Source organism: Echeneis naucrates, chromosome 1 (genome assembly GCF_900963305.1).
Source record: "Echeneis naucrates chromosome 1, fEcheNa1.1, whole genome shotgun sequence".
NCBI lineage: Eukaryota > Metazoa > Chordata > Actinopteri > Carangiformes > Echeneidae > Echeneis > Echeneis naucrates.
In genome coordinates this window covers 16,558,252-16,576,978 of record NC_042511.1, presented here as the reverse complement: position 1 = coordinate 16,576,978, position 18,727 = coordinate 16,558,252, and the positions used below count along the sequence as shown (strand labels likewise).

The 18,727-nt window shown below is 39.6% G+C and overlaps 1 protein-coding gene across 1 annotated transcript in view; it reads left to right on the top strand.

Annotated features, from left to right (window-relative positions):
* The window catches only part of LOC115044961 (trinucleotide repeat-containing gene 6C protein-like), a 49,441-nt gene that overhangs the window by 9,095 nt on the left and 21,619 nt on the right, over positions 1 to 18,727 (top strand). Inside the window, exons 2-4 of the mRNA XM_029504357.1 lie at positions 2,932 to 3,032; positions 3,370 to 3,391; positions 13,027 to 13,422. Of these exons, the coding sequence (XP_029360217.1) occupies positions 2,970 to 3,032; positions 3,370 to 3,391; positions 13,027 to 13,422 (481 nt within the window). The 5' untranslated portion in view covers positions 2,932 to 2,969. The remainder of the gene's footprint in view (positions 1 to 2,931; positions 3,033 to 3,369; positions 3,392 to 13,026; positions 13,423 to 18,727) is intronic.

Here is an 18,727-nt window from a genome sequence, read left to right as displayed (position 1 = left end):
TAGGAAATTATATAATAGATCCACATTACTGTGTAGGCGTGATGTTTGTTGTAGCTGTAGCCCTCTGGCCTCATTTCTCCAACCGTCTTTCCTCTCCTCATCTATGGCAGCAACAGTAGCTAGATAGGGTAGATCTAGCTACTCTAAATATGGGACTACCAGGATGACTTGGTCAGCTGTGGTGAAGAAACTGTCACTATTTGTACTTATTAGTACTTAGCCTTTGAACATCATATGTCCTTCTCTTTCTCCCTTGTGTCACTTTTAACCCTTTGCTGATGCTTTTCATAATCTGTTTTATAATTCTTAATGTTGTGATGGCATATCAGGAAGTTGATAAAGGAAGGTCTTTGGAGGTAGACTGTTAAGTTCATAATAAACTTACAGCATACAATTGTGTGCGTGGACTCCCATCCACACGTGATTTAAGATCCTGTTTCTTACCTCAGGGCTGCCTTCACCTAGCTGCTGAGATGGCACAATGACACACAGAGACTGCAGTATTAAACAAATGGGACTTTGTGAATGATTGTATGTGTGCATGCAAGAGAAAGAGAGGGCAGGGGGAAAGAAGGAAAAAAGGGAATGAGTGAGAGAAAACACATATCAAGGCAAACAAGTCAATTAGGGATATCACCTTCCATTTTAGCCTGCCACCATAGCCACTAATCTTGCCTAAAATGTAATCAAATAATGCAGGAATGAGTCCAAAAGCTCAATAATAAGTTAGCATTTTTGGACGTTCAATGCCCTTGTCCCAAAATTGATGGATTTTCAATGGGTTTATGATTGGATAGTGGAAATAGTGCTCATGTGTAAGACAACCAAGATGTTTTCAAGGTTTGGTCCACAACATAAAATACTTTTTGAACTTTTCAAAAAGAGGAAAGGCTTTTCTTAGAGTGTGTTAAATCAGCAAATTAATAAATTCCAATCCGGGAGCCTGTAAATCATCAGACGGTGGTGTAGTTACCTAACTTTGAATTAGGTTTTTATTTTGGCCAATTAGATTTAGGGTTAAATCAAGGTATCATAGGCTTTTGCAACAAAACATAGTTTCTGCAATAATCAAAAAGCCAAAGGGGAAATGTCTTTTTTTTTTTTTTTTTTTTTTTTAATTACCTTTTTGGGTTGATGCTAATTTCCATATTGGCCTTCAAAAATTCACCATCCCTGTAGTTTCTTTTCTTCCATCTCTTTCTCTGTCTCTCTCCATCGGTGTCCATCGAAACCTCAGCCACCCGTTTTTTCTTTCTCTCGCTAACTCTTATTGAGACATTCCCTCACCATCAGACGGTCTATGTGAGGCATCCCCTGTCTGTCTGATTGACGGCTCCCTCCCTCTACCAGTGGGCAGCACAGCGGGAGGCGGCCCTTTTTATTAATCTTCTGTTATGAATGTGATGATTCATTGATACATTGAGATTGTGATTCATATCCAGGCCCTTTGTTCAATACAATCAACAAGGCCTCAACTTGTGATAATTTTTATTATAGATTTATCTGTTGTATTTTTCTGTCAAATAAAAATCAATGTCAGAAAATAGTGAAAACTCTGTTATAGTTCTTATGTCCCATGGTGATGTTCAAAATGTAGGAACCTTGTTTGATCAGGAGTTTCAGTGAGAATAATCTGTTTCTTAAATTCAAATTGACCAGAACAAAAAATGAATAAAACCGACAAAAGGACAGAAATACTTAATATAGAAAAGCACATATTGGTAGGGGACACGCATTAGAAGTTAAAGTGGTGATATTTCAGTTGTTTAATATTTGCTGGAGGAGTTCACTTCTTATGTGACTGCAATACGAACGTGACAGCAAGTCCTTTGCAGTATACTGATGTTGATTATTTCTGTGAAACAATATATTTTTGAAATGACAGTCAAAGCATATCACATGAGCTCTGGGAGAATCCTTTGAGAGAAAGTCATGTCCTCTCAAATCATGAGGGTGAAACACAATGGCTTATTATACTAGCCAGATGCATATGTGCATTTTTGTGCTTGTTTATATTAACACAGCCTTTATGGGATGGCCAGCAAATAGTAATGGAGCATTATTTCATTCTGATTTGGAGGTAATTGATTTTATTTGAACTTTAAAGAATGTTGTCATTAATTTGATATGACATATTGGTGTGTTTATAGATTTGTGTCCATCGTGTACTTTGCGAAGACGCAAACACGCACACACATTCAACCCTATGACCGAGCTCTTCCCGCTAATGGATTCCAGTAGCTTTCACCGAGGTTGATCCAAAAGAAATACAGGCAGAAATCAGGCACTTGCTTTCCTGGGTCCTCAGGCAGATTATCTAGCTAGTTTAACTCACACCCACTGAAAACAGATCTTGAAATAATGGTCCTGTGTCTTATTCTGTTAGTCGGCTGGCCTTTTCACATTCCTTCCAATCCTTTTAATCCCTTACTTTTTCATTTTCTTGGCATTTCCCACTGTCTTTAAACCAGTCCCTTTTTACTGGCCTTCAGTCTCACTTTTTCTTCATCCCTCCATCTCTCACATGTGCCTTTTTGACTTTCCTTTTTCATCTGTAACATTCTATTCCCCATGTTCCCTTCATCCACAGTCGTCACTTTACACAAAAATCATTACAGGCATTGCTGAGAATCTTTCCCTCAAGGTCAACAACTGCAAGGGTTTTTCCAGTGCACTTTATTCCACAATCAATTGTGGAATAAAAGGAAGGGGTTGAAAGTTTATACCGTTTGTGTATTTGTAAAAACACATGCACAGAATTGTGCATTTTTGTGTCAAATATGGAATATGTGACTGCTCTTGAATGCTATACATTTTGTAAATTACATAAATTTGTAATGTATGTGGGTTGGTAAACTCGTAATAATGAAGTTAAAGGCATTTGAGTTTTTGATTAGTCACCTAATACTCCTCCCTGTTTTTGTTGGACAGCTGAGAGAAGCTAGCAACAAAGGAAAGAGAACCATTTGATGGAAGAAAAGAAAAAGAAAAAACAAGAAGAAAAAACCAAGAAGGACATTGCTCTGAAAAAGGTAAAGTCGAATACAATGCATATAAACTCAGGCATACTCACTCAGCTAACAGGAACTTAGGTGGGAGCTGTGTGTGACAGATAGTGGTTTTTAAATGGTCTTTTCTAGCCATCTTTTATAATAGAAACAATAGCTTTGAATGATTTGCTTTGGGTCAGTGTTGAAAATCATTATATTAAAGGCTATTAAAGATTAGATCACTGTACTTGGTGACACTCCTGTTGAATGAGCCTCTAGATTTTGTGAACATATGTGATTTAAATTTGCAATGCGTGTTAAACAGCATCCCATTTGTATTATGTTCCCTAAGTGCATTTCTCTCTCTGACCCCTTCCAGGCTGCTGATCAGAAACCCAAAGGTGAGTGTCATGATGAAGTGCCTACATCCTCTCATTTTCCCCATTGGCTACAACTGCACACATATATGTAATTTATGCATTCCACATACATAATATTGAGCAACGTATATGTACACAGATGGATCTGTGCAGTTCGCACATGCATGCACAATTGTGTCATTTAACTCTGTTCTTCAGGCACACTCGCATGCGCTCACACAGCATAGCAAATACAGTGAAGTCTAAAGCGGAGTGATGCAGAGTGACACCTACTATGCCTGCAGCACCAGGCAGTGAAGCGAAAGAGCACCCAGACAGAAAACTTAGTGTGGTGTTGTTAGGGGGGTGGAAAGGAACAAGTGAAAGGAGGAGTGAGATAAAATGATGACATGAAGTTGACCTGAAAGAAATGTCCTGGTGTGGTTTCTTAAGAAGCCATCCCATTGTCTATTTGTATTTTGTAGAAAATTTGTTTTATTTTCAAAGCAAAACAGGGCAGTGCATCTACTGTTTTCAGGTGATGGATCTGAGGTTTAATTTTATGTAATTTGAGAATTATTGCGGCATGAGAAATATAAACAACTGTGTTGTCATTAGACTTTGTTTACTATGGGTTCAGGTAAAGATAATGCCAGTAGAATTAGCTTTGACATTAGCAGTTGCTGGATTAAAGCAATTAACAATAACAATGTGCAATAAATAATATATGTACACAGCTACAGTAATTCAGCGGTATGCTGAAGGGTGCTGAAGGCTTCAAAATAATGAAAGTGTTGTAGCTATGACCTTTCTCAAACATATTTTCATTTAGATATATAATCGACTTTAGTGTGAGCTAATGCACCATGTCCTCAACAGATGACAGCATGACTCCTCCATCCCTAGTCTTTTATTTTTTATTTTTTTTTTTAGACCTAAATTTTTTGGTCTGATATTTATCAGGTATAGTATTTATGGGCTTTGCACTCTGTGGAGTGATTCTGCATTTGCAGATGGTATCCAATTTGAATGTCTCATTTTAAATCTTCTTGGTGTGTCTGTTAGCCTTGACTCTATCCTCCCCCACTTAGAGCAACAGCTTGGCCATCTGGGTGTAACTGTTGGGCTTTAACAAAGGTTACCACAGTTTGCCTTGAACTCTGACCAGCCTGTTTAATTACCCTCCCTGGGTTTCACTGCCCTGTCACAGAGCATGGCCTATTAAACAGCTTCCGAATCTAGCTTCTTCTGACATGAATAAACTTTTAATGTGACTTTTTTGCACTTGTGCTATGAAATGGAAATACTTTTATTAGGAAGAATATTTCATACTAATTAATTCTTCACTGGAATTAAAAACATATTTTATCACATCTGTTTGTGGAGTGCTGTAGTATACGTAATCAAATAGTCCTTGAGCAAAGGAGAACATTATCAGATTTGTGCACCAAAATGGTTACTTTTCACAAAGAGCAAATTCTGTGAGCATGAGTGCTCTTTTCCAGTGACACCCTGCTTCTTTTGTTTAACTAGTAAATGCCTGGTATTTCTGCAGCATACATAAAACGGGCGCAATGAGCTGAACCTCCTAGTTCCTGAACTACGAGAGGTTAGTTGCTGGTGCCAAGTGGTGGCGAGTCACTCAGCCTAAAGGATTATATGAGCTATAATAAATGCCACACTAATATAGGGTCTGTGTGTGCAGCTCTGTGTCTCTTTCTGTGTTTGTCTTAAAAACCTCATGTTTTATGTTTAATCAATCACCTGTAACTACAATGTAGATGAATAATTAAGACTGACCCAGTTTTGTTCTTCTGGCACTTTAATGCAGCTCGTTGAAATGAAATACAATGTAATAACCACAAGTATAAAACTGTATTATAAGTCAGTCTGTCTTGTATGTGGACTGCACCAAGTGCTACCTGAAGTAGCAGCAATGGAAAAGGGTAAGACACGGTGAGGGAAAACTCTGCATGGAAGAGAGGCCCATTGATAGGGGTGCAGCTAAAAATATGAAGGAGAACGGAAAGTAGAGGAAGAAAGATGATGTGTAACAAGCCACGCTGGTGCCAAATAAAAGCAAAAATGAAGAAAGAAAAGGGAGAAAAAGTACTGCAGAAACCCTTCAGACAAGGGCCAAAAATTACTGTTGGGAATCAATGACACTGCTAATATGGAAGCGGACTAATGACATGGTCATTTATTTTTATTTATATCTAATGAGAGACAGAAAAGGAAAGGGACATAGGCTGAGCAACTGATTTTGTGTGTGTGTGTGTGCGCGCGCGCGCGTGCGTGCTCATGCAGGAGTGATAAGGAAAGTAGGGGAAAATATGCTCTGTTTGAAGACTAATCATTGTGCAAACCATCAGGACTTGTGTGATTGCTCATCACCTCCCATCCGCAATATCTTTTAAAAGGAAAGTGGCATGAACTGAGTTGGGTTTTCATGCGTGACACTAAATAATGGAGGTGTGTGTTTATGCAGGAAGGGAGAAACGCAATAGTGATTTGTGTCTTTCCATCCATATCAGTGAATTCTCTTTTCCTTATGCACTTTCAAAAAATTCATAGACACATAGATATGCACGCCACCTCCCCCATCCTCACCGACTTTTTCTGCTTTCCTCTCTGCGGGCCTCCTTGGTCCCAGGCATTCCAATTTGTTTGCAGTAATCGATCTCAGCCTGGCGCGTTCATATGTATGAAAATGAGATAAAGCTTCGGTGCAGTGGAATTAACTTCTATGCCCCCCATTAGGCATGGAGCCTCACGGAACACAAGGTTTCAGGAGGCAGTGTCCCACTGCCCCAACCCACCTCCCCCACACAGGCTGGACCTCTGATAAAAGCCCCTCCTTCCTTTTCCCCATTACCTCAGAAGGATGCTGATTATTCACCCCCAGCGCAAATGGAGCTTCATCACAATCTCTGTCACTGCTGCAATCATAATCGGGCAGTTTGACTGATGCACACAACCCACCAGCCTTGGTATGCCCATACCAAGTTGTGCACACAAAGAGGTATACAGCAAAAGTGTGTATTTTGGCTCCTAGATGCCCATGGTCATATTAAAAGATCTACTCATTTCTCCTGAGAGCAGTTTTGAGGATTTCCATCTATTGATCTATTTGATCTCAGAGATAAAATCTAATGCTGGTGTTTTGGTACAAATATTATTGAAGTTATCATAAAATGGTCCGAAGCCGGAAGTTATACAAATGCAGTTCATGAAACAAGCAGATACACACTAGCACATAAAGCCACATTAATACTACACTGCATCATTCCCACACCTGTGATAATCAGAAACTCTGTTATCTCCATTTTTGCTGCTCCTGCACATTTCATCACTGAAAGCTTTGAGAACAAATCTAATGCCTCTCACTACCCCTACCCTCAGTTTCCTCCTTACGCACTCAATTTCTTCCGCCTGTTTCATTTCATCCTCAATGTGCTCAGCCCCAGCGACCGCATCTAAGGAGAAATATATTTACATAGTGTCACCACGGTGATAACAGCATTATATTTTTCAAAGTGGTGAGAGACGTACAGAAATGCAAGAATGCCATAAAATTTTGTATTGGATTAATTTGCAATTTCACATGCTATTAATTGCGTCAACACTTTTGAAAGGGAATTTCATGAATGGCAATCTAATTAGAGGCTAATTTACTTTAGCATTCGAGCTGCTTTTGCTTTCTGTTAACCACATTTACAAACACTCAATGAATTAATAGGGAATAGCTTTTGAGTTACGTCCTGTGGATTTATGACTGCTGAGCATAATTGTTTTTCCTCTACCCCCTGTGTGCTCAACACGCATGCATGTCAATTGCTACAGGAGAGTGAGGGATGGAGGGAGAGACCATGAACTGAGGAAAAAAAAGAAAAAGAAAACAAGACTAATGCAGAAACTTAAACAATGCCTTTCTCTCTGTTGTATGATCTCTCATGAGCTGCTGACAAGCGTGTGTTCAGTGCCACTTGCCCCTCCCCCATCTTCTCCTCCTCCCCCAGCAGTGAGCTGCTTCATGTCAAATATCAGGCAGATTAATTGGATGAAGCTGCACTGATATGAATGACGGTTCAGTCAGTGATTTGAGGGCAAGGTGATTACATATACATACATAAGGTTCAAAGCAAGCATCTATGACTGCAGAAGGGACTCATCTCTCTCTCCCCTTAAGCCAATATTAAATAGTAGTTAGAGAGAAAAGAAAGTAAACGCCTTGGATACGGAACATATTCTACTAGCAAATTTGACCGAATTAAATTGTTTCTAGCAATTGTATATGATGTAAGGTGATAGTAATTTGCAATGCTTGTCATATTATTAAGACCTGTGTGTGAGACATTAACACTGGGAATACAAACTGCGTGGAACTTGAATTGCTAACAGGGTTCCCTATGCTCTGTTGACCCTGGGGCTCTGCCTTTGGGAAATGCTGTTTCTCATTTGGTTGTCAGCCTTCAAAGGTTTGTGATACTTTGCATCATGCTACCTATCTTATCAATTTCAAAAGTCATGTATCCTCAGGCAGTTGTTGCCTTCAGGCGCTGACCTGATGGATGTTTAGTTGGATCTTCGTAAGCTCTTTACTCAAAGAGTCAGTTATCTACTGTCTAAAAGGTCTAAAAAGCGAATTAGAATATTATGGTTAACCCTGTCATCATCTGAATTGACAGGTGTGGTATATCATAGACGAACAACTGAGACTTGTGACTGGGGCCTAATTAGAGAGGCTAAAAGACGCATGGTATGGGAAGAGTTCACATGAGGCAACAAGAGCATTAAGCAAGTGTCAGTCTCCATAGCAACGTGCCATAATAGGAAGGGTGAGGGGTGAGAAATTTTGCCTTTTTTATTTTGTGTCTGAGTGAGGGAGTTTCTGTTTTTCCTCTACTAATACTGACAGATGGGACCTCAGCCAGACACGCCCACTTGACCCTCACTTGTGTGCATTAACTCATGCACGTATATTTGCATGTTTGTGGGCTCTCTTGGTTATCTTTGCAGAACAACCATGCATCATTTCTGTATTATTAGTTTCTTCCTGCCTCTTTACTTGGTTTATTAGTATTTACCACAGTTGTTTCACAGTAAAACACTACATATTATACATATCACATCCTACTGTACCATTAAAATCATTAGTAATGTATCTGTCATGTAAGACTAGGATTTGCTTTGACTTTTTTTTTTGGTAAAAGTGAATGTCAGAATCAGATAGTTAACCATAAGCTTTTACTTGTGTAAAGAGAAGTTAACGGTGAATGTCACATTGATATAGTTATGAATCCTTGCAAGATAAGATAAATATCTGTGTCATTGCGTTTGTTTTTTATGTATTATTATTTTTCTTAGCTAAAGAAAATACTGTTGCATGCAGTTTTCTACTTATATGAAACCATTTGAAAAGGAGCTTAAGGGAAATTGCTGTATACAGATGTAAAAAAACAAACCAAAAAAAAAAAACCCCAATGAAACACTACATTTACCTTTCCGATATCTAAGTGCATAGTGGATTAAAAACACACAACAAAAAAAAAAAAACAATGAAACATACTGCATTTACCTTTCCGATATCTAAGCACATAGTGGATTAAAATAACACACTATTGTGTAGGACGTTCATATACAGCCCTGTATATTGTGTCCATCCCTCCCCCTTTTGTCAACATGCATAATAATGTGTCTCTGCAGACAATGGATAGAAGAGATGTTGGAACCTGCTCTGCCTGGCACTAGACTGAGGGAACCAATCACAAACATTCGTCACATGAACACAAACCCTACTCACTTGCCTGTGATGACTTGTACACCCTTCTTCAGATTCCTTTATTTAGTTTCCCTGCACCTCCTATGTTTTTCTTCATCTAAGCTCAACTCCACTCAATTCTTTTGCCACAGTTTTTTCTCTCACTATTTCTTATTGAGTGTAATTAACTATTTAGTGTAAGGAAGAACCATATTTAGAAGTTTGGTGCAAGGTTGCGCAAAGTGCCTCAGCTGCAGGGTTTAATAAAATCTGCCCTACACTTGGTACAAATGCCTATTTCATTTGCCTTTTCAACTTAAACTAGAGGGACTTAGTTCACTAACTTGTAAGTCTACATTTTGTTTTCACAGCACAAAACTTGAACACTTTTTCTTTAACAATAATCCAGGGATTAATAAAATGTGTTGCTGATATGACTATTATATGTCATATCCACACTGAATGAAATACCTTATTTATTGTCTGCTATTGTTGGACAGATAGCTCATGGTTAAAGAAGGTCATGTTTGGTCATTGTGAGTTTCAAAGGTGCAGTCAATCTAAAAGAAAATGTATCACCTAGGTGGAGTAATGGAAGAAATAAGAAACATTCAAAATATCACTTAATGCATTTTCTTGAAAACCTGTCAACTCTTAATAGTGGAATTTTTCGTTGTTTTTTTTAAAGAAAACATGTTTTCCAAAGCTTTCAACTAGTTAAAAAACAAGCTAAACCTGCAGTATGGACTGATAGAGAAATGCTGTTTCTGAAAAGCAGAACCCACCTGAGGGATTTCCCCACTTTCATAAAAACCTTTTTTCCCTCCATTTTCTTAATTTTCTGTAACCACACCCATCTCTTCAAAATTACTTCTAGTCTATCATGAATTAGATGGGGAAAATATCTTTTAAAGAGAAAGCTATGTCTTCTTGTGTTCCTGTTTTGACACTATGCAGATTTTTACAGTTTCGTTTCCAGAAGTGCACACATACATGCACACACTCCCTCTCAAGAAAAAATAAATTCTCCCTTAATTGTTAAATACTGATTATACCAAACACATTACCCAGCAGCACTTTTATTGCAGTACTATAGCTCATCTTAGCATTTCATTTGCACAATACAGTTTCAAATAATTTAAGAGGTTTGTAACAATATGTTTTCAAACACATCATATTTGGCTACAGAATATTAGAAATGAATGAACAATGGCCTAAGGTATAAGTAGCATGGATAAGGCCCTTGTTACTACACCACAAACGAAACACAGAGGAGCTAAGAGTCTCTGTATGTCTTACCTATTTTCTTCACTTGTCTGCTGGCCACACTCAGCACTTAGTTGGCTGACCCAACTATACAAGAATTGACATTTATGAAAATTAGAGGTAAACAAAATGGCTGCCTGACAGAGTAAATTGTTTGAAAACACCTTGTATACAGAGTTGGTATGTACTGTAATGGTTGTTAAAGACAGCATTGTTTGACAGGTAGCATCATTGTCTTCAAACTGCATTCTCATAGTTCCTTAGCAACCAGTAAATACTCCCTTCAGTCCAGGCCTCTTTTGGTGGTTTCTACCAGGGTCCAAGAACAAAAGCCAGAACAGTGTAAACCTTCTGGGCTCTTTAAAAGGTTAAGAGTATCTTAACACCTAGTAGCAGGGGAAGAGCGGAAGATAAAAAGGGTGGCCAAAAAATGCACCTGAGGCAGAATGAGGATGAGGTTTGAACAGACAAAAGAATCAGAAAATAAGAAAAAGAGGCTGGCATGATGTTAGAGGTTTGGACTGTTGAGATGCTAAGGTAAATACTCAGAAACAAGATGGGAAGAAAAGATACAAGAATAAAAACCTAGAGGGAGAATAATGTAGAGGAGAACACTTGGCTGAAAGACAGGTGGACAGGGGAAAAAAGAGGAAGCAAGAGAGCTCTGGGGTTATAAAGCAACCCACTGATGGAAAGACAGAAAAGGAGAGAACAGGGGAGGGCCTAGAATTGGACTGGGGAGGACACAGAGGAAAGGGGGTAGGGCAGCATGCATTGACCTTCCTGCTATCTGATTGGCCGAGGCAGCGTCAGGCGGGCCACAAGCTGAATTTAATCAGAGATGTGCGTCACCAGCTGCTGTTCCAGGCCAGCAGCCAGTCAGACACTGCTGGGGGGGGTGGCTCATTCCCTCTCTCCCTGCTTTCACTCTGCGTATGTGTTTGACCAAAATCTCTTTTGGTGGACGGGGGTTCCAACCACTGTGAAAGTGTCTTTTGCATGAATAAGTGGACAATGCATTTGTGTGGCTTTAGAAAGATGCAAATCCATGTCAGTCTGTGAAGGACATCAGTTGAAGAATGAAAAGAACAGTTTTTTTATTATTATTATTTTAGGATTATACGTACGTAGTTCTTTGGGGTTTATGATCGTTGAATTTGTTTCCTACATATGACTGCTCTTTCTGTGTGTCAGCAGGTTGGCCGCCATCTGGATAAGTGTTGTGCTCAATGAGAGGGCCTCTGTTTTTAGCCATGCTTTTAGACAGGCTCTTGGCAGGCAAAGTAAATACCTCTGCACTCTGAATTTACTTTAACCTCCAGTGTGGCAGGGGTTCTCTATGTATATGCCTTTGTGCGTGTCTGTGTGCGTCTGGTCATGTTGGTTGAGTTCCAGCATTGCAGTACATCACATAGTTCATACTTTCATACTTGACTTGCCAGCATACTTGCCAGACTGAGGCATTAATTGAAAAATTTTCTTTCCTCTTTTGAGAATCACCTCCCTACACCAGTGCATGCACAAGAGCTGCTTTTGTACCCCTTTGAGAGAAGGCAGCCTCAGTTGTTGTTTGAATCATATTGTATTTATCAAAGAATTATAGAAACAACATCATCAACTATTCATCATGTGTTTACCCATGGACCAAGAAAATGTAATTCAAGACCAATCTTTGGTTTGTTATTAGCAGCCAATATAAAAACTGCTATTTCTGCACAGAAGGAGACTCTTGAGCAGTGCTATGCCAGACCCTCTCCTTCTCTCACTTCTCAAACCCTTAGGCTTTGACAATTTGAATTATTCCATGTATAGGTCAGACGTTGTTTCCCCTTTAGTCAAGCATCTCCCTGGAGAGGAAACTTTACATAGGCCAATCTGTTTGGTTGTTAGCAGTCCAGGTCCTGCTCATAACAACACCTTTCAGGCTAACGCTCAATTAGATTGCTGGCTGGTCACTACAACCACAGGGACGGGGTCATGTTTAGGCCAAACGAGCTGAGAAACTTGTGTGCATGTGTGAAGAAAGAACAAGAGAAAACAGTGTAATAAAGAGAAAAGGCTCTGTCTGTGTGTCTTTGTCTGTGTTCAGTCAGCAGAAAAATATGACCTTTTCATACAGTGCGTCTGGGCCAGTAACATATGTTCAACAACAGGCAACATAAGGCTGCTTACTTAAAGAGATAGTCTGTGCCAAAGGACAATACAGACACAAAGAGAGGTGATTAAATATTTTTTTAAACACCTGCTCAGTAATGTATATTATTTACAGTACAAAAAAAATGTAATAATGCAGAAACTCCATGAACATATGGTGAAAGTAAAAAGTAAATTTATACTCGTGGTTCCCCACAAATAGGCTCTGTTATCAATTTGCATATATTGGTAATGTTGTAATATTAAGAAATGCAGTTTAGGTTACCAATGACTTGATAAACTGCAAGAAATCATTTCAATAGCAGAACTTCCTTAGATAAATAATTTCAACAACAATTTTCTTTGCTTAAATTGTCCATTGCCAGCATTGCTCAGACATAGTATCTCTTGTAGAAGTTACTAATAGTGAGTTAACTCATACATTAATACCTTGCTACCTGCATTTGTCTTTTTGTGTGTGCGTATGCTTGTGTGCCTGTGTATTGTATCCATCCAGTGCCAGAGCCTGCTCCCACTAAGCCCAGTCCCGGCCCACCCCACCACCTTCACCCCGCCAGCCCCACGCTGCCCCTCTCCTTCTCCTCTTCTTCTGGCAATGGCAAGCGTGCCTCCTCCAGTAGCCAGCTCTCGATTCAGACTCCCCCTCAGCAGCAGTGCCAGTTGTCCTCTGCCAGTGCTCGCTACCCGCCCAGAGAGGTGCCCCCGCGCTTCCGCCAGCAGGAGCACAAGCAGCTACTGAAGAGAGGCCAGCCTTTGCCTTCAGGAGCCCTCAGCGCTCTCACCCTCTCCTCCTCCTCTTCCTACTCCTCCTCATCTTACTCTTCTTCTTCTACAAGTACCAGCAGCACAACCCCAAATTCTGCCACATCCACTGCGGGCAAACACCACCCAGGTTTGTGTCAGTTTAGTAAAAAGAATGATTGAATTAGATTTCTTTTTGTATAAGACTGTGTGATGGGTGTGGAAAAAATATATGCCTTAAAATTTCGGTTTGATTTTCTGTTAAACTTCATTCCATGTTGGCTATATTTTGGCTGCATTTCTACTGAAGGTTTATTTGGGGAGCCTCGTAAATCTAAATTTAACATGCTTCTTAACATTAGCTGTTATTTCACTTTGATTTTCCAGATAGCCAAATGCAGGCAAATGTAACTGGATGGCTGGCATCACTTGGTTTATATTCACAGATATAGTGGTATGCAAATCAGCACTGACAATTTTGCTACACTGTAAATCTAATAAATTATGGTGGTTAATGGGCACTATTGTATAACAGCACACCAAAAATTAAAAATGCTTTTTCATCCAGGAAGAACTCTGATAAATGGATGTTTTTTTCCAAACAATTTCTGCAGTATTACTATTGTTATTTTTTTTTTTATAAGTTCAGACTCTGGTGATTGTGGTGCTGGCAATAATAATACCACATTTTTTCAAAGGCTAGGGAAACCCTGTTTCAATTTGATAATGTAACTAGGAAAACACGGCTTAGTTTTTTTGGCTGCTGCACGGTCTTTCTTTGACTCACAGGCCTCATGCACATACCATTAATCCCACGAATCAAACCTGTGTGGCTAGTGGTCAAATTTTAATGAACTAACCAGTGGCCCCCAAAAAAACTGCCACTGAACCTGCCTTAAAGTGCGCTTGGTGCTTTGGCTTGTTTATATTTGCATGCCAGTAATGTGCTGATAAAGGGTGGCCCTCAGTTGCTTATGTCTTTACTAAAGCTGTATTGTAATTATTTGTGATTTCTTTTTTTTTTATGTTTTTTTTTTTTTTTTTTTTTTTTTTTTTGGTGTGTGTGCGCGTGCGTGTATGTAAAGCAGCCATAACCATCTGCTAATGATGAACACAGACCCAAAAAAAAAAAAAAAAAGACGCACCACCTTGCTTCTCCCAACTTGGGAGAGGGATGAGCATCAGATCCTTTCTTTGTGTTTTCTCTCACTTTTTTCACTTCTTTCTTTTCATCAATCTTCCTTTGCTATTCTACGCTGCCCATCATTACTGACTCAGAATTTGCTGAAAGAACATCAAGTGCTCAGTAAACTACTGTGGCTGGCTAGTCAGTAAACTGCCAAATAGAGGCAACTGCATGCTCTGTCTAGTTGCTGCTGCTCTTAGACAAGGGTCCGTGCTAGCAGTTACAGTATCAGCCAACAGCTAAAAGGCAGGGTATTCACTAAATGCTTATTTGTACATATACTAATGTTAGTTTGGGGATTTTTAAAATGTGTATGTGCAGTGAATTATTTAGTTAGAAATGTTAACTGACATTTTTCTAATATAAAAAAAATATTCTACTGTTAGCTCAGAAACAGAAACTTCCAAGTTGTATTATGGTATTTCCTCTCTCCTAAGCCATACACTGCAGGGTTTCCTCATCTGTTGGTCAGGATCTAAATTAAGCTTCAGGCTTAACACACCCAAGAGAATATCTATATCTAAGCCCTTATATGTATAAGAATATGTTTCTCCTTTGAGTTCCAGACAAGTTTTGACCCTTGGATTGAGTGTATTAACCTATAATGTCCTTATTATTGTCCTAGTCTAGCAGTTGTCCCATTTGGCCTTTACCTTGCCCCTGGTTTTCCCAGGGGCCTCTCAGTCCAACACAATCTATGGCAAAGTGATCATGGGCTGGGTTTCCATCTCCATCCTCTCTTTTTTTTCCAAAGGGCCTCCCATCGACAATCTCTTCTTTCCTATCTGTTCAGCTAATACCCTCAAGCTAGTGGCCCTTTTGTTGGGCATTGTTTTTACTGCTCAGCTGTTAAAGGTCTAAGCCTGCTATAAGGGATGAACTCTGTTTTGAGGACACATTTCTAACCTCATGAGATTACTTTTACTGTGAGGTTACTGTGGCCCAAAGGGATGTAATGATGTGATAGTTCCACACTTCCTCACTTTTGCACTTGTACACATGCAAACACAAACACATGTACATGGATATAGTGGTTATGCAGCAGTAGAACACTGACCTAGTTATGTCCTTTTAGATCTGCATCTGACATGCAGGCCAGCTGGCTCATAGAGAACATACATGCACAAACAGCATACATGTTGGTATATAAGGTAGTATTTCTGCAGCATATTAGGTACATATTCTTTAGTGAACAAATGTTTCCTTTGACTTTTTGTTTGCTTTCCACGCATTAAGCTCAATTTGTCTCAGATGTTTTGGATTTCATTCAGAGGTCACATTAAATATGTGTGTTTGATGTTTAGCATTCCAACAGGCTACCCATACAGCCACCCCATCTGCAAGGTCTGAAAGGCTGGCTCTCTAGATTTAGGGCCGCTGACACCTCTGTTCTACCAGCCCCATTTCATTGTCTCAAACACCAAAAAGAGACCCCCTGTCTCCTCTCCTCTCCCATTGTGGCACCCACCATCCCCGTCTCTCCAACTGACAGGGGACCATTAAGTAGTCTGCAGCAGCCAGCAGTCATCCAGACAGGCTCCCCAGTAGCAGGTGCTGGAGTGGGAGACTGTGGGAACTATAGTCCAACAGCTGTTTGGTCGTTGTACAGACAGACCATGTAGCCAGAAGGCACTCTGCTGGGTGCTGCTAAAACACTTGGTCCTTTCATTTAGGCTCTTTTGATGTGAAGGTAAAGTGCGTAGGCTTTTTTTTTTTTCCCCACTTATTAAGTTAAATGTATGTTAAGTAAGTGTTACAAATGACACGGGAGCTAAAGTGCTCAATAGACAATAGCCCTGATTTAAAAAAACAAACCCAAAAAAAAAAACAAAAAACAAATTACCGCTTAGGTCCTGATTATTTGTATGTTTTAAAATCTTCATACTTGTCACTTGTTTGGTATTCACAAGATTACTTGGCTGTAATGAAGCAAAAGAGTTAGAAATTGCCTTATGTGCTGAGACTATGACATACACACAAGAACCCCCTGGTGAATTCATTAATACAGACTCAGTAGGGGAAAAGTCACCACAGTCTCAGTCTTTTGTTTTCTCTTTTCCCTTAGCATGGGTAAACAGACATAAATGATGAGCTTGGTGAACCCCTCTGTGACTGTTCCCACTTTCCTTTTCTTTCTTCTTCCAAAAACAAACAAGTACATGCCCTCTTTGATGTAAGTGGTTTAAGGCTCCCCTCAAAGAGAGATGGAGAGGGGCTATTTGGGGACAACATACTTTGAACTTCCCCTCCTGCGCTGATTATTGCCCCCCCCCACTCCTCGGCAGCTTGCTTTAAGAAAAGTAAGATTAGTTATTAGTTATTAGTTATTCTCATAGTCAAAGTAAAGAACCATTTTAATGCCATGCCATCTCTTATGGTTTTTCCCCCCACCATTGCTCTTTATTTCCCCTTCTCACTGCAAGTGCCAGCCCCTCCCCCAGATTTTCATCCATCTCCTCTTATGACCCTCGCCTTTTTTTTTTTTGTCACTCTGCCTTTCATTTCATTCAAAGGGGTGGGGAGGTATTTAATTCTTGGCTACCTGCCCATTTCTATGATGGCAACTCGCCTCATTATCAGCTCATCTCTTGCTTATGTCCTCTTCAGCTTTGGCAAGCTGGCTTCACACAGCTTCAACATGTCATCGGTGTCGTCAATTTAACTTTTGCAGAACAAGCACTGCATGTGTACTCATCGTTAATATTTGGTATAACTTAGTTTTAGTCTGGGTACTGAGCAAAAAACAGGTCTGTATCAGCTCCCATTGGCTCATACATGCAGGAAAATGAAAAGGGTGCTTTGCTCTCTGTTGGAAGCATGAGGAGCCCTTGGGGCCCCTTTGTTTTTCTTTTTGACCCCTTTCATTCACAAAGCGTAATCAGACTGCCCTCCTAATTGCAAGTGGAATGAAAGAAGCAATGCATTACTGACACATGACTGCAAATGGTGGATGGAAATAACTGCCCCCTTTTCTTTGCCTGCCAAGAATCAGCAAGACCTTCCTGTTGGAATGTCTGTAGAGGGAATTTAAAGGGGGACTTGTTGAGGTGAAAGAAAGACATTCTGTTCTGCATTAATCTTCATTAACACATAAATGCTCATTTTGTGGAGATTATGATGTTTTGCTGTTTTCTGTTGAAGTACATACCAATATTTGTTATGTACATTGTACAGTTACACAAATGGCTGTGCACACTACTTGAATGTGTGTCCGAGATACAGCTCAGTCACTCAACAACAACAGTTTATTGGCTGCCTTGAGGATTTTGACATTTAAGGGTGGCTTTCTTTACACAAATGAAGGGAAGGTGTGCTGTGTCCGATTCTTACATGGATCTGTGTAAGCACTCGTGACAGTGATGTGGGTACTTCTCTCCTCTGGTATTTTTCCTCTCCCTTGCTCTCTCTCTCTCTCTCTCTCTCTCTCTCACAGTGACCCCCTTTTCTATCAGAGACAACACATTTGGTGTTCTTTTCCTTGCAGACTTTGCTTAAAATTGTTTGTTCAGTGTCAGTAACAAATAAAATAGACGTTTGCTTTTCAAACATTGATTAACCTATTATGTCATATTTTTTTTATGGTTATTAGTAAAAAAAACGTCCAATTGTGACCAAGACAGATACAAAGAGGGGAAGATTATTGCGCAGGCAAAAGGTCACTGAACAAAATTTTCTAGGGGTTGCAGTTGGGCTGTTTCAGGTAACATCAAAACATACTCTCATTGGACCAGAAATTGGCACTGACAGAACTGTAAACTGTTTGCAAAATCAGGCTCACATGAAACAGACACTTCAACATTCATCTGTGGTGCAACTACAACTTAATTCAATGTTGCAAACACCAGTATTGATGCATTCAAACAGTCTCGTTTCCCACTAAGACAAATGTAGTGATCAGACATTGACGTTTGACAACAACACAATATTACTATGTCAAAACACAAGTGGGAGTAATCAAACTGGCCCATCTATTCAGTGAATCCAGTTGATCGGTTATAGTGACGACATTTTCATATATACATAGATCAAGTCAATGTAGCTCACCCTACAGTATGTCAGGTCACAGAGAGATGCTGTACTGATTGTGTCCTCAGATTATTTTTATATAAGTAAGTGAAAGTTCATATATCTGTTTTGTCTATCTTCATAAATTAAAATGGTACTAATAAACAGCTGGGGCAGACCACTCTTGGTGTGTTGTCACAGTAGATTTTTAATGTGTACAACTGATTATAAACCAGTTCCAGACTAGTGTTGGTGTTTATATGTA